The sequence below is a fragment of the Centruroides sculpturatus genome, unplaced genomic scaffold (genome assembly GCF_000671375.1).
Source record: "Centruroides sculpturatus isolate CEXI.00-Female unplaced genomic scaffold, Cexi_2.0 scaffold684, whole genome shotgun sequence".
In the NCBI taxonomy this organism is placed as follows: Eukaryota; Metazoa; Arthropoda; class Arachnida; order Scorpiones; family Buthidae; genus Centruroides; species Centruroides sculpturatus.
The window spans coordinates 142,079-166,711 of record NW_019384832.1 but is presented as its reverse complement, the minus strand read 5'-3'; the positions used below and the strand labels follow the sequence as shown (position 1 = coordinate 166,711).

Here is a 24,633-nt window from a genome sequence, read left to right as displayed (position 1 = left end):
TCTTTTTTATTTCTCTGTCGATAGCCCGACACGTGTTCCGCAGCCATCTTGTATTTTCTCGCGCGCGTGGGATTGTGGGATCTCTCTTATGACTGGATCTAGTTTCGAGAACTCTCTCCAGTCGATCGCGATTGAACCTCGTTTCAGTCGAGATTGAAACGGTCGAGAGCGTTTGCACCGCGGAACTGGCTCCGACCTTAGTCACAATGTAGATCGAAATGCTCGGTGCGAACAGGGTATAATGATAAAATAAATGAATTAGAAAAAGTTTTTTTGTGTAACTGCTTTCCATATGAATTTTTCTGATTAAAAAAAGCCAATTTTTATGTTTATAAAATATTTTGAATGAAAAATATTAAAATATGTACAAAATAAACCATTTTGAACACACTTTTTTATCTATAAAAAAATATAGTTCTGGCATAAACAATGTTAAATTTTAACTGACTTAATTTTGCAAACGCATCTTTTTTATTTATATGGATATCTTAAGGTCAGTTTTTTGCGCTAATGTTGCTAATGCACCATTTGAGCGAAAAAAAAAATTGTTAAGGAGAAATTTTCTGTTAGAGAGCCCTTTGTTAAATATTTCGAATATCACCACTGCATATGGCATCCAACAGTGTCTCTACAGAGCTCAAAGTGATAAGTTACTTCCAGAACATATTTTCCAGTATAAAAACTTGAATAGCCTTGTTTGTTACACATTTCTTATACAACTTTTTCCTAAAATTGTCTCTAATTTTCTTGCATATCAAGTCTCTTTATCTTGCATGTTACCACAAACACTCGTTATTCATTGTATGGGTCTGAATAGAAAATTTAATTTACACAAAATTCAACCTAAAACAATTAATGTTTTGTAAATACACAAATTTTCACTAAAGGTACATATCTTTATGGCAGTGTAGCTTTTTTTTTTTTAACATCTAATGATACCATATTTTTGCAGAATGATTGGCATGCTGGTAAAACTGCAAATAAAATATAAAATAATCAGATCTAACAAAATTAGTTGTTAATTAAATGTTAAAGAAAACATTTTTTCAAATACAATAAAATAATAACATTGTAATTTGACTGACTTAAAATCAGAAAGAGAGTTTTCCTTTACAAGATCAATAAAATAATTAATGACTTATTGACAGTAGTAGTAGTAGTCAGTCAGTCAGTAAGTGTGTACTACACTGACCATCTACTGTGACCTTAAAAATAACACTTTTTTCAAATTTCACACAAAGCTGATGTTAATCAGTGCAAGTTTTGAATCAAATAACAATAAAATAAATATTTTAAAAAAAAAAAGCACTTTTGGAATTCCACGAATATTGTGTGTCGTTAGAAAGAAGACAAAATGAAGAAATTAAACATATAATCATAGTTTTCGATGTCAGTTTTTTTTAATGTGCCCTCTAGAAAGGATGTATAATTTCACTTAAATTAGGCATGCTGGTTTTTACTATATGGAAATATCTGATTTTATGGTCATTCCCAGATAGACTGGCATTCTGGTCATTCTGTGAAAATACAGTACTAAAATAGTGATTTTTTGAGATATTCTGTATACTGCAAACTTCTATCATTGTCAAGCAAAGTTAAAATGGGCAAAAGAACATAAATCATAAAAATACAAATGACTTTTAGTTATTTTTAGTGAATAAAAAAGTGGGGCTAATAATTTCAACCATCATATGGGATGGTCCTGATGGATGGAATTATTGGCATGATATCAGAAAAGAACCAAGATAATCCTACAGTTTCAACTTGGTAGTGGATTGTTTATTAAAAAAGATCGGATCGATAACAAGTCTAGCAATTCCANGGATACAGCAGGACTAGGAGATGTAGACGATCAGGATATTGAGGAGTTACTGCAGGTTTCTGGTGAGAGTCTTATCAATGATGACTTTCGAGAACTGGCAAAACAAGGAATCCATGTAGAACTGGAAAATAGTGATTCTGAAAACGAAGAACCCAAAAAATTTCTCTATAGATTTCCTTAGTAAAAGTTTTGTAACGATAACCGAAATCATTGATCAAATTGTAGTGAATGATGGAGATTTTGAAAAGAGTGCAAAAGCAAAACGAAGTGTTTTGGATGCGATCTTCTGCTACTGACATTTGCTTAAGGAAAGAAAAGAGCTACAAATGACTTTTTTGCAAAAAAAACAAGAATTTCAGAAAAGTCAGGACCTTTGTCACAAAAAATGAACTATTAATAAAGAAAAAATTAACTAATTAATATACACACAGAAATGTATAATAATATATGTTTGTGTTAGTTAACATATAATATTATACAAATTAATATAAAAATAACTTAAAATTAAAGTGAAATTTTTTTATTTTCGGTCGCATGTTTTCCTATCCCTATTTACTCTATGTTAAAATGACCTCGTTTAATGCTGTTTCGTTTAGCGCTTTGTCATCTAGGAATGCATCCCCCGCATTAAGCGGGGTCTTACTGTATTATAAAGTGGCCAAAGTCAGTCACCTAATCTAAACATAATTGAAAATTTGTGAGAATCGTGGCTTGAGAAGTTTATAGTGGAGAAATGCTGTTTTCTGATCTTTCAGTTGAGAAAGGCAATAGAAAGAAACTGATTTAATCTAAACTTGGAGCTTTTACAAAACTTAATTTTCTGTATACCAAATAGAATTTTTGATGTTAAAAAAAACAAGTAAAAAGTAATTTTCAAGTGTATGTACTGCTGGCATAAACCTTGAAATCTGCACAAATTTCAATAATGTTTACTGGTAATTTTGAATAATTGCATATGCACATGAAACAGCATACATTCTTTCTAGAATGTTTTTGATTTCATTTATTGAAAAACTCTATGTAAATTACATTCCATGTTCCATATGTAAATAACATTCCATGTTCCATTTCCAGTAGTCCTTTTTGCAGAGAACTGAATAATTACTCTATAAAAATTATAATTGCTTTGTATAAAGAATTATAATAAATTGCAACCTGATGTAGAAAGTGATGCAAAATGTCAGGTTGAGACTTCAAACTGAATCTGAACAAATGAATAATGATGATGTTACAAATTGATGATACAAATTTAAGTGGATTTAATATTTTTATTTTAGTAATGAAATTTTAATGTGTTTTTTGTTTTTAAGTCCCATTGGTATATAATTTCAAAAGTAATTATTCATTTAACATTTGAATAAAAATAATAATTGATTTTCACTGCTTTTGTTTAAAAAGCCTGGCAGAAATTGATAAAAATATGACGGATATGATTTCATCAACCTACAGACAGGAATTTCCTTTATGCATTAACAAACACTTTCAGAATAGAAAACAACCAATTAAAATGTTGAGAGTGAGTAAGCATTCCAAAAGGATTCTTATAGTAGAGACATTGTGTGTGACTTGTTTCCATTTTAATACATAGCCCTATATATAATATAGATAAAAAAACCAATTTAAGATCTTTTTGAACAATTTATTATTTTGGAAAATTCAGTGTTTATATTTATTTTATTGATTTGCAACAATCTTCATTTTATGGATGACATAATATATTTTCAAAACAGAAATTAACAATTAATTTATATATCGGTCGAAGAACATCAATATCATATAAATAATTTAATTCAATGGGCAATCAGTTTCATTTTCCAGAAAAGTGGTCTTTTGAAGTTGGGCCTCTCTTGGAATATGTAATTCAATTATAAAATTGATGTAATAAGTTTGTTGATTAACTGATTTTTTTAATGTTCAAAAATGTAAAATTTATTTTCAGTGACAGTCTTTTATATAATTTATTTTGAAAAATTAAGAAATGCAGCAATTTTTTGCAAAAAAAAATAGTAACTTTTTTAGTTTGATTGATTTGACTTTTTCATTAATTGTTTGGTTGTATTTTCAAAAAAGGAAAAAAGTTTTGTTAGTTTTTATTTTCTAACGAATTTTAAAATATTAACATCAAAATATAGATACAAAAGGAAATATGAAAAATGTTTATAAAATGATAATAAAACTCCTGAATTGTCTTTATTAAATACAGTAGACTCCCCTATAACATGGGTTCATATAATACGGATTCGTATAACATGGCAAAAAAATTGCAATTGTATTCATATAAACACATTAAAAGAGACTCGTATAAAATGGTTAAACGTCATCGCTGACTTGTGTTGGGACAGGATTGGTCAAATCTAGACAAATAGCGAATATTGCACAAACAGTTGAGTTTAAACGAGCAGTGGACCTACTAAAAACCATTTATTATTTAACGGCCATAAAAATGATATTTTTATTAATGACATCTCCAAAGTTCAGCGAATTTTTCACAGAAAAATAACTTATCAGAAAATACGCGCCTGCCGTTCAATGCACCGCTCCGTGACGAAAACAAGCTTAAGCAATGGCATTGTCAAACAGTGCACACTCGGTAAGTAATCCTACAATTTTTTTTTTATAGCATAGTTTATATGGATTATTCCCAAAAAATTATACATGTTTTGGAAATGTTGAGTCAAATTAGTCTAGAATTGATTAAATTTATGGAAGATAACCTTTCAAACATCCGTAGTCCCTAAACTGCACATGTGCCGGGCTGTGGTTGGCTCATGTATTTAAGTGACTTGTAAAACACGGAATTCATATAAAACGGAACATATCTACCGTGTTATAGGGAGGTTTACTGTAGTTAAATAGTTTTTTACCAGTTTTTAAACACATTAATAAATTTTCAAATTTTATGTGCAGAGAATGAGTGAATATTTGTTTTAATTCAAGCTGACATACAATTTTGCCCATTAAATAGTGTCAGAGTTTTGAAAGCTAGGTTTCAGTTTTTCATAAAAATCGAAACTGTAGTTTGGTAACTGTGACTGTTAGGATTAAGAAGCAATCCTGCAGAATTCCATCTATGTAAATTTAAGAGTTAAGATGTTAACTGTTAAGAGTATTGTACATGGAATGGGAAAATTGCAGGCACAAAATATTTTTCATTTCAGTGGAAGTGAAAGTTTTGGTGTTTGAATGTCAAGAAAAGAAGGTTTATTATTTTATTAGCTTTAATAACTTAAATTATGCACGAAAATGATTGATACCGCATTATCAACTTGTAAAATATTTAACTAGAAGTATTATTTATTATAAAAGTAGAATTTGTTTAAATTGTTATAAACCATTTTTAAAATATTCTACTATATTATTAAATATATCTTTGCATTTTAAGCAAATACATAGATACCAATGTCATCTATAGCAAGGAACTACAAGAGGTTAAATATACTTATGTTAAAACATTATTTTGGTGATATGTAAATTAATTTTAACATTTTTCTCAATTTTAGTTTTCTCTTCTACAAGATACCAATAATAATCTTGAATCCCTTATTGAAACTCTTTTTGAAATTTTTGGAACCAAGTTTGAAAAATTTTTCCTTCCTTTTTTGCAATAGTAAAGTAATCTATTTTTGTTATAACAATTTAAGTATATCTGGGCTTTTTCAATAGTCACAATATATTTCCATTGCTTTCTGCCTAAATGATTTTCATAAAGCAATCCATACTGTATTCTACACACAAAAATGGTAAACATGTTTTTTAAAATTTGAATTATCATCATCTTGTTTATAGTTGATGCAGATGTATTTATAGACATTGTAATTGTTCTTTGAGTTGGTAGATTTTCTTTTAAGACCTTACTTTTGAAATTCTTAGAGGTACTGTATATACCTTCTTTGAAAATTTATTTGAAGATTTTCTTTCAGTTAAAAGCAATGTATGACAATTATTTTTTTCATTATCAATAGTAATGCTTATTTTGCATTTAAAAATGCTAATTTTATGATTTTCACATTTCTTAATTGGGGAATAAGATGATTTCTCTTTGAAAAGTGTAAAACATAATCTTCATTTTTAAACTTTGTTTACATGCACCATTTTGAAATCAGATGATTGTTTCACAAAATAATATGTTGCCAGATGCTTTCTTTTAAATTATTTTATTGTCTTCCTAATATTTTTCAAAATCATTTTAAAAATATGAAAACACACTATATTAGTATAGTGGAAACAAATTTAAAGAAACATTTTAGTGAATTGATTGGTTAGTTGATCTAAATTAAAGAAATTTTTATCATGAGACAAACATTGTGGAAGCTATTGATACATACATGCATACATTTATAAAGCAATTTACTTGTAAAATTTTAATCTTTTATGACAAAGTAAAACATAAAAAAATTAAATAATTAGATGGAAGATATGTTTGATAAACACTCAAATGATATGCCAAATTCTTAGGCTATGTAAAGGCTATAATTAAATAATACAAATTAATTAATTTGACTAGAGGTAGGCAGTTATGCTTCCATCTTGTATTAAATTTAATAATTATAAATAATTCATTTTTAATTTAGACATTTTAAAAATTTAATTTGGAATTGGTCATTAAATTTAATATGAGATGGCAGCCTACCTCTAGACAAGTTAATTAATTTGTAATATTTAATTATAGCCTTTACATAGCCCAAGAATTTGGCATATTGTTTGGTGTGTTTATTATATAATGGGCTAAGATTGTTTATGTTTATACATAATATGTGTGAACATACAACTTTGGAAAAATATGTGATCAGAAGTGACATTAAATGCTAGCGGAATGAGTGCTAAACACAGACTTATGGAGCATGTGCACAATTCAGGACTTTCCCTCGCCTTGTCACTCGTTACGCGAAACATCACTCATTAAGTGAGGCAATTTTTTACAATTTGTTTTGCTTGTTAAGCGAGGTTCCACTGTATAAGGAAGGTGGCCGATTTAATGCTACCACTTGTTTTGCAAGGTGGCTAAAAAGGTTTGCTATCCTGGGATTCAGTCAGCACTCACTGCACTAAAGACATAAATAACTTCTTTGCAGAAAGAAGAATGGATCAAATAATGATTCCCGCAGTAATGACTGTTTATCTCCAGATTCTTGATATTGCAATAAAGAAACCATTCAAAGACCATTTGCACATGGAAATCAACAACATTTAAAATAGAATGGAGAGAAGTCAGTGTGGAAACTTTATGAAGCCTAGTTTGCAAGAGGTTGTGACTTGGGTGAAGAATTCATGGGATAAAATCACTGCAAACTGTTACCAATGTACTACAAGCAGGTTACATGGACAAGAATTGCTCATTTAAGGAGAGCTCTATTGCTAGGCACGAGAGGGCCAATGATTAGGGCAATGGTTCTACAGAAAATGGAGTTGCAAGAAATTCAGGGTTTGGAGCTTTATGATGATGATCCAGAAGATGAAATGACTGTACTTTAACAAATGTAGATTGTTGTAAATGAATGTAAACTATAAATGAATAGTAAACTGCTGTGCATGAAAATTAAGACATCCCCTGAAAATAAACCCTAATGTGTTTTTCGGAGCAAAAATTAATATAAGACCCAGTCTTATTGGGGAAACACTGTGTAAATTAATAGTTAAATCATTTTTAGAAGTAAATAACAAGGTCTTAACTTTAATTAGATTTTAAAAATATTACAAATATAGTAATTTTGAAAATATATGAAAAATTTTAAAATTTTGCAATTTCATTCTAGGTATATTTTTTTCAAGAAAAGTTAGAGCAATTTGTATGGAATGAATTGTTTTAATGTTTTTTGTTTTTGTTTGAATTTGTTAAATAAAATTTGAAAATATTTAATGCATTTTAGTTTTATTTATAGATTTTTATATATGATTGTAATTTATTTTTTCTCTTTGTATGTACTCTCTACTTGTGGCATCAGCAGCGGTAAGTAATAATTTTCTGTTTGTGTATTCTAATGGTTTAGTATAAAATTAAAATTTTTAATTAACTTTGAATATTGTTTTGGTCAATGTGAAAACCTAATTAAATTTTTAATTTACATATGTTTAAATCAGAAATGCTCAACGGTAAGTGTTATCTTGTATGCCTCAAGTTAAATTGTTTTTAAGCAGGCCACAGTATTATAGGTGAAATATACTTTTAGATATTAAACAACTATTCACATGCAAAACATTCAGTACAAATTAATTCAAATACATTATTTGGACCTAAATTAAAATAAAGATAATATATATTTTGAATTGACAGGCTTATTAATATATTTTTTTTCAAAATCATGGATAATCGGCTGCATTGAAATACAGGTATACTTCACCTTACATCGGTAATTAGTTCCAGGAGAGGTGACTTAAGTTGAAAAACGATGTAAGTCGAATTTACTTGTCACTAGGCTAAACCACAAATAATTATTCCCAGTTCTGTATTTTATTTATAAATGCATTTTTAATAATATATGGTTAATAAGAATCTATTTTAAGCTTACAAACAAATAAATTTTAGTTTTTAATATAGTACAGGAAAAAAAGTAATCTAAATTTATGAATACATGTATGGTACGTACATACTTGTAAATATACGTGTTTACACTTTGGTGATGTTTACAGTACATTGTGGACTCTTTATTTGTGAATGTAGTTTGCTGTAAGGCATCATAAAGTAAGATGATTTTGTAAGGTTAAATAACAAATATAGTTATTAAAATTATTTTGCAATAGTAAAAAATAAACTAATTTATGTTAAATTTACCAATATTGAGTGGCGCTGAAAACAATGCCAAACAATAGATATTGGAACTACCGTGGAAAATGCTAATATTGAGCTCTTAAAGGCCGCTAAATAAGACGACAACACAGAGTCACAGATGTTTTCATATTTCGTTCTCTATGATTTATGATGATTATATTAACATTTACTATAAATGTTTGTATTTTAATATGATTTTATGTGCTTTTAACAATTTTCCAGTGATATTACAATTTGAATATTTGTGGCGGACAGATGTAAAATCAAATAAAATGACTTAAACTTGATTTTTATTTTTCCATATATTTTTTGACAAACGACGTATAATTGAGAACGATGTAACTCGAGGTATACCTGTACAATATTTACTCACATAGTCCTATAAGACAAGGTTTTTATTTATCACAGCTTCAAATTTCTAGATCATCCTATACACACCAGCAAAAGATTCTTTGCATTTTTGCATATAATTTTTTTGAACCACGTATTTGCATTTTTCACTGGATTCTCACCTTCTGGTGTTTAAAAAACATAAGTATTTTATCTGGGTAATTTGAATCATTTTTGTATATATTGTCAGGAGTAAAGATGAATTACAATAGGAAAACCAAATCTTTTGAATTGAATTCCAGATTGAAATTCCAAAATCACACAGGAGCACAATATAAGTTTTAATCCGTTTTCATGTGAAGATAGATGATTATTCAGAAATTAGAATTCAGAGTAACTCATAAGTGTAATCAACAGATAGTGGATTCGACTGTTAATAATTGGCCAAGAAAAAGGTTTCTGATTGTTCAGCTTTACATGAACAAACTATGTTGTTGATTTTACAAGACTTTTCCTTAAAGTTTAAAATGCCAGTAATTTTTGCAGGACAATGTGTGCATTTACATTCATTTGATATTTTACTTGTGATTAAAAGAAATAAAATTAGAATTGTATTAATAAATCCAATTTTCTTTATTTTCATTTTTAAAGTTGAGTAAATATGCCCTATATGCAAGTAAATACATTATTTAACTGTTTGCATGTTGCATAACCCTGATTTCAAATGTTTAATCTCATTAAAATTGATAAGGAGCAATGAAGTTATGTATATACACTTTTTATTTGTTAAATATTATTTTTATTACTTACAAAAGTAGTTGTGTGTGTAATGAAATGAAATAAAGTACAAAAAAAATTCATTGATTTTGGAAACATTGTAAAACTATATAGGATGTTTCTTTTTCAACCTCCGATGGTCCATAAAACAAAGACAAGAGTAAATAACAAAATCAATTTATTACCAAAAGTTAGGTACAAACATGATTACTTTTTGAGATAATCACCATGAAGATTGAGGCATTTGTCTATCTGTGGATGAGCTATGAAATACCCTCTTCGTAGAATGTTGCTTCCAGTGACTTTAGATGGGCCTTAACATTGTTTTGAAGATCATCATTAGTCTCGAACCTCTGCTCTTAGCTACTTTTTCTGTTCAGGAAAGAGGTGAAATTCTCTTGGTGCTAAATTGGGGCTATACATTAGGTGTTTAAAGATGGTGAAGACTTACACCCTAGCTTGAAACTTTTTAATGTGAAGATTTCCACCTCTTTCCTGAACTGAGAACTTGGCTAAGAGGGTAGAAGTTCGAAACTAATGACAATCTTCAAAACAACATTAAAGCCCATCTCAAGTCACTGTCACAACATTCCACGAAGAGTAGGGGATTTCAAAGCTGGTTTACAGATAAACAAATGCCTCAATCTTCACAGTGATTATGTCAAAAAGTAATCATGTTTGTACCTAACTTATGGTAATAAATTCATTTTGTTATTTACACTTGATTATAGAACTCAAGTTTATTACGAATTTATATAAAGTTTAAAAATCTAATTTTTTAAATGTAGTTATTAATAAATAATTGAAATACATTTTGACTTTTTTGTTTTAAAATATACTTGATTAATATAAAATTAATTTACTGATTGATTTCTTATTGATATTGGCATTTTTTAATAAATTAAATAATCATCATCATAAGTAATTTTTGTTTATATTACATGTAGGGCTAGTACACATTAGGTGTTGGGCGTTGCGTTAAACGCCCGTTAGCAGCTTACACACTGTGCGTTTAGCTCAGTGTTTGATGACTGTTCTCACTGACTCAGTTTGGAAATGGACACGAAAGTAATTGCTTGTGTGTGGCTCCTCTATCATCACTATAAAAGACAGTGGCAGAGGCAAAGAGAAATTTGGGTGCACCCAATATTACGAGATAGACTGATGCATGGAATGTTTGTGACATTGCATCTAAAACTAAGACAATATGAACCCAAGTTTTTTAATTCTTTTAGAATATCTATAAAATCATTTGACAACGGCTGGTCTCTTTTAGATTTCATCAATAAATAGATCAGTATCGAAATGATCATTCTCCATTTCAGCCAACGTACGTCCACTCTACCCGAAAGCGCGCGATCGAATTTACAACAACATGGCAGCACATGTATCTCAAAGTGCATGGCTGATGCCCATGAAACGCACGTTCTAACCAAAATGTATCAATACGCACTTGGCCAGAAGCGCGCATTTGAGTGTGTATACCTATGCGGAACTTGGTTCTTTAAAACACTCATTACCAAAGCGCGTATTTCAAAACACCTAATGTTTACACAGCCATAATGAATTTTAAATATCAAGATACTTTTCTAAAAAAAAACAAATTAATAATGTAAATTTTAAATAATAGAATTTAAAAAGAAGATAAAAATTGCTACTTTCCACTTCTAAGATATGTTAGAAATTATCATCCATATTATTTTTTAATCATGTTGGGTTAAAGAAATATTTAGAACTGTTCTCCTAGTGAATGTTATCTACTTTTAATGTTTTTCAAAGAAAAAATATGTTTCAAGATATGAATTTTTTTTATTCATTATGGTAAACATGTTATGACTTAGGGTATAGTACAGGGGTGGCCATCCTGCGGCTCGCGAGCCACATGCGGCTCTTTGAAGGATTATTTGTGGCTCTCGATAGATGTATCTGAGTTCCCTTTTCATTTTTGTGTTATTATATTTTAAAAAATTATTATCGTTTTGTATGTGTTTCAAAATGTCTTTTAAATTACTAACAACAAATACGAAAGACTAAGTGCAACGTTGTAACAAATTTCATTTCCGTCCAAGTTAAGAATGATATGACTCGTCGAAAACTGCGCGAACGAACATAAACAGTGGCGTAATCGTCCGTTATTGACCGACTCCAGACCGATTTTGAATTTGTAAACTGTCATTGCAACGGACATTTGACATTATGCTCTGGAGGAAACAATTTGTATCACTCTTGCTACGGATATAATTTGCATTCTGGAATTTTTGCATACCTTATAATACGTATTCAATTGCGGCTCGCAAAAAATTTCAAATTTTGAAAAATGACTCGGACTATCAAGGAGCTTGGCCACCCTGGGTATAGTACTTTCTTCTAACAACTCTTATTGACTTCACTTCTGCTAACCAATACATACAGTTTACTTTTCCTTTGATTATTGCCATTTGAGGTCACTATTGGATCTGTAAATAAAATAAATTAGTTCTGTATTGGTAAAATTATTACATTGTAAAAGTTATTCTCAAAAATATTATTTATTGCATAATTTTAACATTTGTGCATCTTTACTTATTAAAGCATAAAACTGCATAAGGATTTTGCGACCATTCTGGATTATAAAAATGTTAAAGCATATTAATTAATATGTGAAAATAATTAACCTACTATTTGCATGTTATTTTTACAGTAAATTAGAACATTTCTAAGATATAATTTTTTAATCATTGAATGACACAATAGTTCTTTTTCATAATTTAAATTCGAAATATAGAATGAAGATTTGAAACAAGATTTATTTTCAGCTTGAAAGAAATGTAATTATCGTGTACAGTACATACTCATATCTTGTTAAATTTACAGTTATAGTTAGTTACATACGTTTAAAATTATTGTAATTCATAATTTAAATTCAAAATAATAATTTCAATAATAATCTTGTAAATATGCTTATTTTTTAAAATTTACTATAAGCTAATCAAATGTACTGTACATATTAAGCAGTTTATAAGAAAATATCTGCTAATCTTAGGATGAATACTTACATCAATACATAGTGAGGAAGTAAGTTGTTTACTCTCCGAAATATAGTGATAAAAAGTATCGGGAATGGTTCATTTAAACTACGCGCGTGCAAGAAGATGCTGTCGTCATTTGGTACGACTTTCATCGACATTAGCAGCAATCCGCATGTCGTCATTTGTTTTCGTTTGCAAATAAACGCTTATTTTATGTGTAAAGAATTTTTGCTCTGCGATTTTTCAAAATGTTGCGTGTAGCCTAATTAAACAAAAGAACGTGCATTAAATTTTGTTTTCTCAACGGAATTACTGCTAAAAAACTTTGGAAATGTTGCAAAAAGCCTTTTGTGACGATAGTCTATCAAAACCGAGAGTTTCCGAGTGGTACAAGATGTTCGAGAAAGGCAGAGAACGCATCGAAGATGAACCATGCTCTGGTAGACCATCCATTTCAATTGATGAACAGCATGTCGCTCGAGTCAGAGATTTGGTACCCAATGATCGTTGTTTAATTAAGGCTGCGTACACACTAGGCGTTTTTAAACGCGCGTTTTAAAGAACCAAGAGTTCTACTAAAGCGCCCGAAAAACGCGCGTTTTAAGAAAAATCTTTAAACGCGCGTTTAACCAAAAGCGCGCGTTTGAGTGTGTGCGCCTATGTAGAACTCTTGGTTCTTTAAAACGCGCGTTTAAAAACGCCTAGTGTGTACGCAGCCTAACAGTTAGGGACATTATTGAACATGTTTCGGTATCATTTGGATCTTATCAAGCAAAATAATCTGTTAAAAGGTTGTTTGAGCCTGTGGCACATAACTTCTCGAGTCGTCCCGAAAACGTTGAATTTTTTCCAAAAGCAGCAATACGTTCGAGAGGCCGAGAAAATGTTTTCTCGAGGCTAATCGTTCTTAAAACACGTTATTACGGGTGATAAAACATGGATCTACCGAAACGGCTCAACAATCGAGTGAATGGCACTCGAAAGGTAAAGCGAGAAGGAAAAGACCACGTCAAAGTCAATCAAAAATCAAGGTCGTGTTGACTTTTCTATTGACAATACCACGACAATAGAAAAAAGTCAACACGGCATTGATTTTTTCCTTCCGACTGTTCAAACTGTCAACAAAGAATATTATTTGAGCGTTTTGCGTCGTTTGCGTGAAGTAGTTCATAGAAAACTACCCAATTTGTGGCGAGAACATACGGATTTCTGCACCAGGATAATGCACCTGCTCACAATGCTTTTGTTTTTCGTGTATTTTTTTAAAAGTTCAACAAATACAGTTCCGCATGCTCCGTATTCACTTGATATGGCACCGTGTTACTTTTTCCTGTTCCTCAACTAAAATTTCCGCTTTGTGGTACCATTTTGAGTCGATTGATGCCACAACAAAATTCGCTGCGAGTCCCGAATGGGTTTCACGAAAACACATTTAAAAGCATGTTTCGAGAATTGGAAAAAACATTGGCGTAAGTGCGTTTCAGTGAGAGTGGATTACTTTGAAGGGGAAGAAATAAATTTTGATGAATAAATTTAAATCTTGCGATTTATCGAACCACTCCTGATACTTTTTGATCACAGGAGTATAAGATTATATTATTACTACTAATAATAATATAAACCTAATTTAGACATTTCAAAAATAAATCATATCACCGGTAATAGTTTTTCAAATCTGATTTATTTTATTGTTTTGATGTTTTATTTGAATATCGTAATTTTTAAACTACTTTTCACATAAAAAATTTGTTACTTTGATTAGAATATATTAAATATTACGTAAAATTTTGAATAAACGTCTCTAAATTTAATCATTTGGAACTGATCTTTAAATGACTGTATTTAATTATACTGTATTTCAAAACTATGAATGTAGAGGCAGTGTATATCGAAAATTTTTACTTAAATTCTATCTTTATTTAAAGACTGACATGTTTAAAAATTATATAAACAATAGCAGAAGTAGCAGTAGCAGAGCATCTGTCAGAATAATAAACATTGTTAGATTCAGTAAAATGTTCTTTATCTTTCGATATTTTCATTAATCTGGTTAATTATAATTTCGTTCGTTTCGTGTTTGGCAGGGAGAAATTAATTAAAATTTGTTTATAAAATTTACTTTGTTTCAAATTGATACAAACTTGATTAGAATGTTAAGTTCATACAAATTATTAGTGTAACTGTAAATATTCAAAAGTTTTAGAAAAATCTGTTGATAAAATTAATTTTTTTAAGATAATTGCTTAATTAATATACATTATTATACTGTAATAAACAGCGCATCTGCATGATGATAAATTTATAAATAGCTCCTCTAATAGTAAGCGCGCTGTCTATTGGAGGAAGATACAGCTTATTGTATTGTAAACTGAAAAATTGGACGTTTTATTCAGCGGAGTCGTTCTTACCTTATGTTGGAATAGTGTGTATATTGAGTGTTGTATTGTTGCTTGAATAATAATAGTGGAATAACCGATTTGTTCCATTAATTAATTTAATAATAGTACCCAATTCACAAAGCATAGAAATAATAAACACCTTCTAATTAACAACGCAGTTGCAAGCTGACAAAAGTTAGACAGCGCGCTGTTTATTAGATTAAATGTGGTTAATTTTGAAATAAGTCGAAACTTGTTTCAGAAAGAGTTTTGAATACTAAGAAATTTTTTTTTAAAGTTGAAAGAAAATTATGATTGTGTTTTGGATGAAACATTTACAACGTTTAAAACTGGGAAATAATTTTCTGTAGCATTTTAGCTAATTTTACTAAAGTTATAGCAACATTTTAGAAACTAGCTAACCTTTCTCATCTGTGAGGTTGCCCAGAACAATACACAATACATAATTGTTTAAACATTTGTTTATTCTCATAGATACTAGATTAGTTTACTACATTACCAGTATAAACATAAGTCTATTGTTACAACCCACAAGTATCATATACATTATTGAACAATCCTTCTTGGTTTTGATTCCAGGCAACAAATCCTGAATGAAAATCAAATTCTTATTTTGGGGGTCATTTATGGAGATGTTTAACAAGTTGCTAACATTTTTTACACGAAGACATCTTCCAATTGGAGTTTTTGTTAATGTCATCTCACCGAAACCTTTCACACTCAACAGTGGGTGTGAAAGAACAAATTCAATAACTGTTGATATATAAGGGTAATCTGAGAGGAGATCATTTACAACTCTCATTTTATAAAATTTCGCCGATGACATATCCTTACATTTGACAGCAATAAATCATGTCAGAATACATGAAAATGTCAGAGAATACGTGATGGGGTGACGTCTGTCAAAGTGGAGTTTTCTTTCGCATAGTCAAGAGTGATGATAGATTGCCCTCCGTCGGTACTAATTGTCTCATTTTAGGAGATTTGGATGACGTTCGGGTTGCCACCCGACCGGTATTTGGTCGGTTTGGCCGGCAAGTTTAAATCGAGGCCAGCTGTCGACAAAAATATTTGTTTTGACAAAACAATTTAAAATATAAAGAAAATTGTCTTTTAATTGAAAAAATATTATATAAAATTGTTTTTAATATTTAATATGTTTACTTATAATGATAAAATGCTTGAACAACACCTTAAATTCTTTTTCAGCAACACTTTAATTTGTTAAAACGGACGTTTTCGACCGTTTTTACAGGTCTGTGTCAGGTTTAACAAGAAGATTCGTACTGTTTAAGTTCAAATATTTTTGTTAAACCTGATGCAGACCTGTGAAAAGGGCCGAAAACGTTCTTCTATAGAAATTAAAGCATTGCTGAAAAAACTATTTAAGGTGTTTTTCAAGCAAAGTTAGTTTCAGTCTATATATAGAAGTGTTTTTAATGATAAAACGGCTTTCCCATTATAACTAACTATTAAAGTTTTTGATTCAAAAGTGATGCTGTAATACGTTAAATTTTCGGATACCTTTCGCGCGATTCTAAGTAAAAATAATTGTTCGCGCTAATTTTACTGCCGTTTTGAGTTTTAAATATTGAGTTTTCAAGATAAATCAGTCTAGGCATTAATTTTATTCTTCTTTTCCTCGAATTGTTCATTTAGGAAAACCTTGCTCGAGTGAATAAATTCAAAACCTGGTTAACTCGTGATGATGACATTCGTTCGGCTCGTTGCATCATTTTCCGAACCTCATTTGGTGTTAAATATGTTAAATACGATGGAATTACAGCATTTACGAGGCATGCTGATTGTGAGAAGCATTAAAAAAGAAGTGCATCTTCTCATTATTTCCTCCCAGTCGTCGCGTCGGCCAACGAAACAGTTTCCAAAGATGGCGACCTCAGATGACAGGATGGGATTTTTTTTTAGTAAAAGGGAATTACTTGTAATTTGTTTCGGGGTAGTGTTGCAATATTAACTTTATCTGCAGTAAGATTACAAATTAATTTTCTACTGCACAATAAAAGCATGCGTATCTACATATAAATGGAGAATATCCGGGTTTCGAAAGATGGATTCTGGATTTCCCAATCACTTGATGTTTATTAATTTATGAATGCCTCTTTCTCGTAATGTAAATCGATAATTTTTCTGAACTAAAATAAACTCTAGAAACTATTAAAAATAATCGGAATCGGAAGAAATTTTGGTATCGTACCATCACTAATCATCTGAAAAAATGCTTTAATCACTTGGAAAACGTTAGTTTTTTTTAGTGAAACGTGCCAAGAAAGTTGTCGTTAAATCTAAATTCTTGTAGTATTTCGGCGAAAAAACTAGCGACAGCTTAAACCCTGCATTTAAATTGAAACATTATTATTCATATTTAAATGAAATGCTTGACTAATGTCGCTTTCATAGACTCTGCTATGAAACTCCACGCAACTCGAATTTTCCGTACGAATTTTTAGACTTACTATGAAAGAATTAAGGAAATATCAAATGCCTATTTCATACCTAATTAGAAAAACAAAATACTAGATTCAAGTATGATATATCTGTATGTATGTATGTATGTATGTATGTGTGTATATTATATATATAGGCCATGCAGGCATGCACGCATTTTGTCTTTTGACTTTATACGAATTATAAACATTTACTGTATATGCAGATGTGTGGCATTGTTTCACGCGCACTCCATAACAATTTTAACCACAAAAAAATAATAATAATTCATCCNTTCTGTATTTTATTTATAAATGCATTTTTAATAATATATGGTTAATAAGAATCTATTTTAAGCTTACAAACAAATAAATTTTAGTTTTTAATATAGTACAGGAAAAAAAGTAATCTAAATTTATGAATACATGTATGGTACGTACATACTTGTAAATATACGTGTTTACACTTTGGTGATGTTTACAGTACATTGTGGACTCTTTATTTGTGAATGTAGTTTGCTGTAAGGCATCATAAAGTAAGATGATTTTGTAAGGTTAAATAACAAATATAGTTATTAAAATTATTTTGCAATAGTAAAAAATAAACTAATTTATGTTAAATTTACCAATATTGAGTGGCGCTGAAAACAATGCCAAACAATAGATATTGGAACTACCGTGGAAAATGCTAATATTGAGCTCTTAAAGGCCGCTAAATAAGACGACAACACAGAGTCACAGATGTTTTCATATTTCGTTCTCTATGATTTATGATGATTATATTAACATTTACTATAAATGTTTGTATTTTAATATGATTTTATGTGCTTTTAACAATTTTCCAGTGATATTACAATTTGAATATTTGTGGTGGACAGATGTAAAATCAAATAAAATGACTTAAACTTGATTTTTATTTTTCCATATATTTTTTGACAAACGACGTATAATTGAGAACGATGTAACTCAAGGTATACCTGTACAATATTTACTCGCATAGTCCTATAAGACGAGGTTTTTATTTATCACAGCTTCAAATTTCTAGATCATCCTATACACACCAGCAAAAGATTCTTTGCATTTTTGCATATAATTTTTTTGAACCACGTATTTGCATTTTTCACTGGATTCTCACCTTCTGGTGTTTAAAAAACATAAGTATTTTATCTGGGTAATTTGAATCATTTTTGTATATATTGTCAGGAGTAAAGATGAATTACAATAGGAAAACCAAATCTTTTGAATTGAATTCCAGATTGAAATTCCAAAATCACACAGGAGCACAATATAAGTTTTAATCCGTTTTCATGTGAAGATAGATGATTATTCAGAAATTAGAATTCAGAGTAACTCATAAGTGTAATCAACAGATAGTGGATTCGACTGTTAATAATTGGCCAAGAAAAAGGTTTCTGATTGTTCAGCTTTACATGAACAAACTATGTTGTTGATTTTACAAGACTTTTCCTTAAAGTTTAAAATGCCAGTAATTTTTGCAGGACAATGTATGCATTTACATTCATTTGATATTTTACTTGTGATTAAAAGAAATAAAATTAGAATTGTATTAATAAATCCAATTTTCTTTATTTTCATTTTTAAAGTTGAGTAAATATGTCCTATATGCAAGTAAATACATTATTTAACTGTTTGCATGTTGCATAACCCTGATTTCAAATGTTTAATCTCATTAAAATTGATAAGGAGCAATGAAGTTATGTATATACACTTTTTATTTGTTAAATATTATTTTTATTACTTACAAAAGTAGTTGTGTGTGTAATGAAATGAAATAAAGTACAAAAAAAATTCATTGATTTTGGAAACATTGTAAAACTATATAGGATGTTTCTTTTTCAACCTCCGATGGTCCATAAAACAAAGACAAGAGTAAATAACAAAATCAATTTATTACCAAAAGTTAGGTACAAACATGATTACTTTTTGAGATAATCACCATGAAGATTGAGGCATTTGTCTATCTGTGGATGAGCTATGAAATACCCTCTTCGTAGAATGTTGCTTCCAGTGACTTTAGATGGGCCTTAACATTGTTTTGAAGATCATCATTAGTCTCGAACCTCTGCTCTTAGCTACTTTTTCTGTTCAGGAAAGAGGTGAAATTCTCTTGGTGCTAAATTGGGGCTATACATTAGGTGTTTAAAGATGGTGAAGACTTACACCCTAGCTTGAAACTTTTTAATGTGAAGATTTCCACCTCTTTCCTGAACTGAGAACTTGGCTAAGAGGGTAGAAGTTCGAAACTAATGACAATCTTCAAAACAACATTAAAGCCCATCTCAAGTCACTGTCACAACATTCCACGAAGGCTTTGTCATCTAGGAATGCGTCCCCCGCGTTAAGCGGGGTCTTACTGTATTATAAAGTGGCCAAAGTCAGTCACCTAATCTAAACATAATTGAAAATTTGTGAGAATCGTGGCTTGAGAAGTTTATAGTGGNCATGCACGCATCTTGTCTTTTGACTTTATACGAATTATAAACATTTACTGTATATGCAGATGTGTGGCATTGTTTCACGCGCACTCCATAACAATTTTAACCACAAAAAAATAATAATAATTCATCCCGTTTTCATTTTAAATTATTAAGTTCAGAAGTAAAGATAGTCTATAACCGTTCATATGCCTTGTTCTATAAACGCTGACGGTTAAATTTTGGTGTCTTGTGGATTGTAAATACTGTATACGAAATCTCAAAAAGAGAATTATGTTTTGTAACTTACTGAACACATTTCTCCATTGGGTTAGCCTATTTACTTATTTTTTGTGACTTTTTATAATTTTTGCCTTGGACTTTTTATGAAACAATAAAAGACTGTCATATATTTTATGTGAAAGATAAGTAAAATAACTCTTTGAAAATAACATTTGGCTTACAGTAATAACAGAAGAATCGATAGTAGAATTTTAATAATTCTAATACATAATTTCTCTCCACATTTCTAACTCCCATAAATTGAATTGAAAATTAAATTGTTTTATTTCTGTGGAAGATTAAAACCTGTAGAAATGTTGCTCATTAAATAGTNTGAAGACTTACACCCTAGCTTGAAACTTTTTAATGTGAAGATTTCCACCTCTTTCCTGAACTGAAAACTTGGCTAAGAGGGTAGAAGTTCGAAACTAATGACAATCTTCAAAACAACATTAAAGCCCATCTCAAGTCACTGTCACAACATTCCACGAAGAGTAGGGGATTTCAAAGCTGGTTTACAGATAAACAAATGCCTCAATCTTCACAGTGATTATGTCAAAAAGTAATCATGTTTGTACCTAACTTATGGTAATAAATTCATTTTGTTATTTACACTTGATTATAGAACTCAAGTTTATTACGAATTTATATAAAGTTTAAAAATCTAATTTTTTAAATGTAGTTATTAATAAATAATTGAAATACATTTTGACTTTTTTGTTTTAAAATATACTTGATTAATATAAAATTAATTTACTGATTGATTTCTTATTGATATTGGCATTTTTTAATAAATTAAATAATCATCATCATAAGTAATTTTTGTTTATATTACATGTAGGGCTAGTACGTTTTGCTTGTTAAGCGAGGTTCCACTGTATAAGGAAGGTGGCCGATTTAATGCTACCACTTGTTTTGCAAGGTGGCTAAAAAGGTTTGCTATCCTGGGATTCAGTCAGCACTCACTGCACTAAAGACATAAATAACTTCTTTGCAGAAAGAAGAATGGATCAAATAATGATTCCCGCAGTAATGACTGTTTATCTCCAGATTCTTGATATTGCAATAAAGAAACCATTCAAAGACCATTTGCACATGGAAATCAACAACATTTAAAATAGAATGGAGAGAAGTCAGTGTGGAAACTTTATGAAGCCTAGTTTGCAAGAGGTTGTGACTTGGGTGAAGAATTCATGGGATAAAATCACTGCAAACTGTTACCAATGTACTACAAGCAGGTTACATGGACAAGAATTGCTCATTTAAGGAGAGCTCTATTGCTAGGCACGAGAGGGCCAATGATTAGGGCAATGGTTCTACAGAAAATGGAGTTGCAAGAAATTCAGGGTTTGGAGCTTTATGATGATGATCCAGAAGATGAAATGACTGTACTTTAACAAATGTAGATTGTTGTAAATGAATGTAAACTATAAATGAATAGTAAACTGCTGTGCATGAAAATTAAGACATCCCCTGAAAATAAACCCTAATGTGTTTTTCGGAGCAAAAATTAATATAAGACCCAGTCTTATTGGGGAAACACTGTGTAAATTAATAGTTAAATCATTTTTAGAAGTAAATAACAAGGTCTTAACTTTAATTAGATTTTAAAAATATTACAAATATAGTAATTTTGAAAATATATGAAAAATTTTAAAATTTTGCAATTTCATTCTAGGTATATTTTTTTCAAGAAAAGTTAGAGCAATTTGTATGGAATGAATTGTTTTAATGTTTTTTGTTTTTGTTTGAATTTGTTAAATAAAATTTGAAAATATTTAATGCATTTTAGTTTTATTTATAGATTTTTATATATGATTATAATTTATTTTTTCTCTTTGTATGTACTCTCTACTTGTGGCATCAGCAGCGGTAAGTAATAATTTTCTGTTTGTGTATTCTAATGGTTTAGTATAAAATTAAAATTTTTAATTAACTTTGAATATTGTTTTGGTCAATGTGAAAACCTAATTAAATTTTTAATTTACATATGTTTAAATCAGAAATGCTCAACGGTAAGTGTTATCTTGTATGCCTCAAGTTAAATTGTTTTTAAGCAGGCCACAGTATTATAGGTGAAATATACTTTTAGATATTAAACAACTATTCACATGCAAAACATTCAGTACAAATTAATTCAAATACATTATTTGGACCTAAATTAAAATAAAGATAATATATATTTTGAATTGACAGGCTTATTAATATATTTTTTTTCAAAATCATGGATAATTGGCTGCATTGAAATACAGGTATACTTCACCTTACATCGGTAATTAGTTCCAGGAGAGGTGACTTAAGTTGAAAAACGATGTAAGTCGAATTTACTTGTCACTAGGCTAAACCACAAATAATTATTCCCAGTTCTGTATTTTATTTATAAATGCATTTTTAATAATATATGGTTAATAAGAATCTATTTTAAGCTTACAAACAAATAAATTTTAGTTTTTAATATAGTACAGGAAAAAAAGTAATCTAAATTTATGAATACATGTATGGTACGTACATACTTGTAAATATACGTGTTTACACTTTGGTGATGTTTACAGTACATTGTGGACTCTTTATTTGTGAATGTAGTTTGCTGTAAGGCATTATAAAGTAAGATGATTTTGTAAGGTTAAATAACAAATATAGTTATTAAAATTATTTTGCAATAGTAAAAAATAAACTAATTTATGTTAAATTTACCAATATTGAGTGGCGCTGAAAACAATGCCAAACAATAGATATTGGAACTACCGTGGAAAATGCTAATATTGAGCTCTTAAAGGCCGCTAAATAAGACGACAACACAGAGTCACAGATGTTTTCATATTTCGTTCTCTATGATTTATGATGATTATATTAACATTTACTATAAATGTTTGTATTTTAATATGATTTTATGTGCTTTTAACAATTTTCCAGTGATATTACAATTTGAATATTTGTGGTGGACAGATGTAAAATCAAATAAAATGACTTAAACTTGATTTTTATTTTTCCATATATTTTTTGACAAACGACGTATAATTGAGAACGATGTAACTCAAGGTATACCTGTACAATATTTACTCGCATAGTCCTATAAGACAAGGTTTTTATTTATCACAGCTTCAAATTTCTAGATCATCCTATACACACCAGCAAAAGATTCTTTGCATTTTTGCATATAATTTTTTTGAACCACGTATTTGCATTTTTCACTGGATTCTCACCTTCTGGTGTTTAAAAAACATAAGTATTTTATCTGGGTAATTTGAATCATTTTTGTATATATTGTCAGGAGTAAAGATGAATTACAATAGGAAAACCAAATCTTTTGAATTGAATTCCAGATTGAAATTCCAAAATCACACAGGAGCACAATATAAGTTTTAATCCGTTTTCATGTGAAGATAGATGATTATTCAGAAATTAGAATTCAGAGTAACTCATAAGTGTAATCAACAGATAGTGGATTCGACTGTTAATAATTGGCCAAGAAAAAGGTTTCTGATTGTTCAGCTTTACATGAACAAACTATGTTGTTGATTTTACAAGACTTTTCCTTAAAGTTTAAAATGCCAGTAATTTTTGCAGGACAATGTATGCATTTACATTCATTTGATATTTTACTTGTGATTAAAAGAAATAAAATTAGAATTGTATTAATAAATCCAATTTTCTTTATTTTCATTTTTAAAGTTGAGTAAATATGCCCTATATGCAAGTAAATACAGTATTTAACTGTTTGCATGTTGCATAACCCTGATTTCAAATGTTTAATCTCATTAAAATTGATAAGGAGCAATGAAGTTATGTATATACACTTTTTATTTGTTAAATATTATTTTTATTACTTACAAAAGTAGTTGTGTGTGTAATGAAATGAAATAAAGTACAAAAAAAATTCATTGATTTTGGAAACATTGTAAAACTATATAGGATGTTTCTTTTTCAACCTCCGATGGTCCATAAAACAAAGACAAGAGTAAATAACAAAATCAATTTATTACCAAAAGTTAGGTACAAACATGATTACTTTTTGAGATAATCACCATGAAGATTGAGGCATTTGTCTATCTGTGGATGAGCTATGAAATACCCTCTTCGTAGAATGTTGCTTCCAGTGACTTTAGATGGGCCTTAACATTGTTTTGAAGATCATCATTAGTCTCGAACCTCTGCTCTTAGCTACTTTTTCTGTTCAGGAAAGAGGTGAAATTCTCTTGGTGCTAAATTGGGGCTATACATTAGGTGTTTAAAGATGGTGAAGACTTACACCCTAGCTTGAAACTTTTTAATGTGAAGATTTCCACCTCTTTCCTGAACTGAGAACTTGGCTAAGAGGGTAGAAGTTCGAAACTAATGACAATCTTCAAAACAACATTAAAGCCCATCTC

The 24,633-nt window shown here is 29.6% G+C and overlaps 1 protein-coding gene across 7 annotated transcripts in view; it reads left to right on the top strand.

Moving 5' to 3' along the window:
• LOC111630144 (septin-7-like) overlaps positions 1-24,633 on the top strand; it is a 141,606-nt gene that overhangs the window by 19,496 nt on the left and 97,477 nt on the right. For 3 of the 7 annotated variants that reach the window (XM_023374189.1, XM_023374185.1, XM_023374188.1), the window contains one exon: positions 7,765-7,769. The exons of 1 other annotated variant lie outside the window; for it this stretch is intronic. In XM_023374189.1, coding sequence (XP_023229957.1) covers positions 7,765-7,769 — 5 coding nt within the window. Of the gene's footprint in view, positions 1-7,764; positions 7,770-12,474; positions 12,503-22,090; positions 22,136-24,633 lie in introns of those variants that run through there. 3 more of the 7 variants (XM_023374186.1, XM_023374193.1, XM_023374187.1) reach the window with 3 other exon arrangements.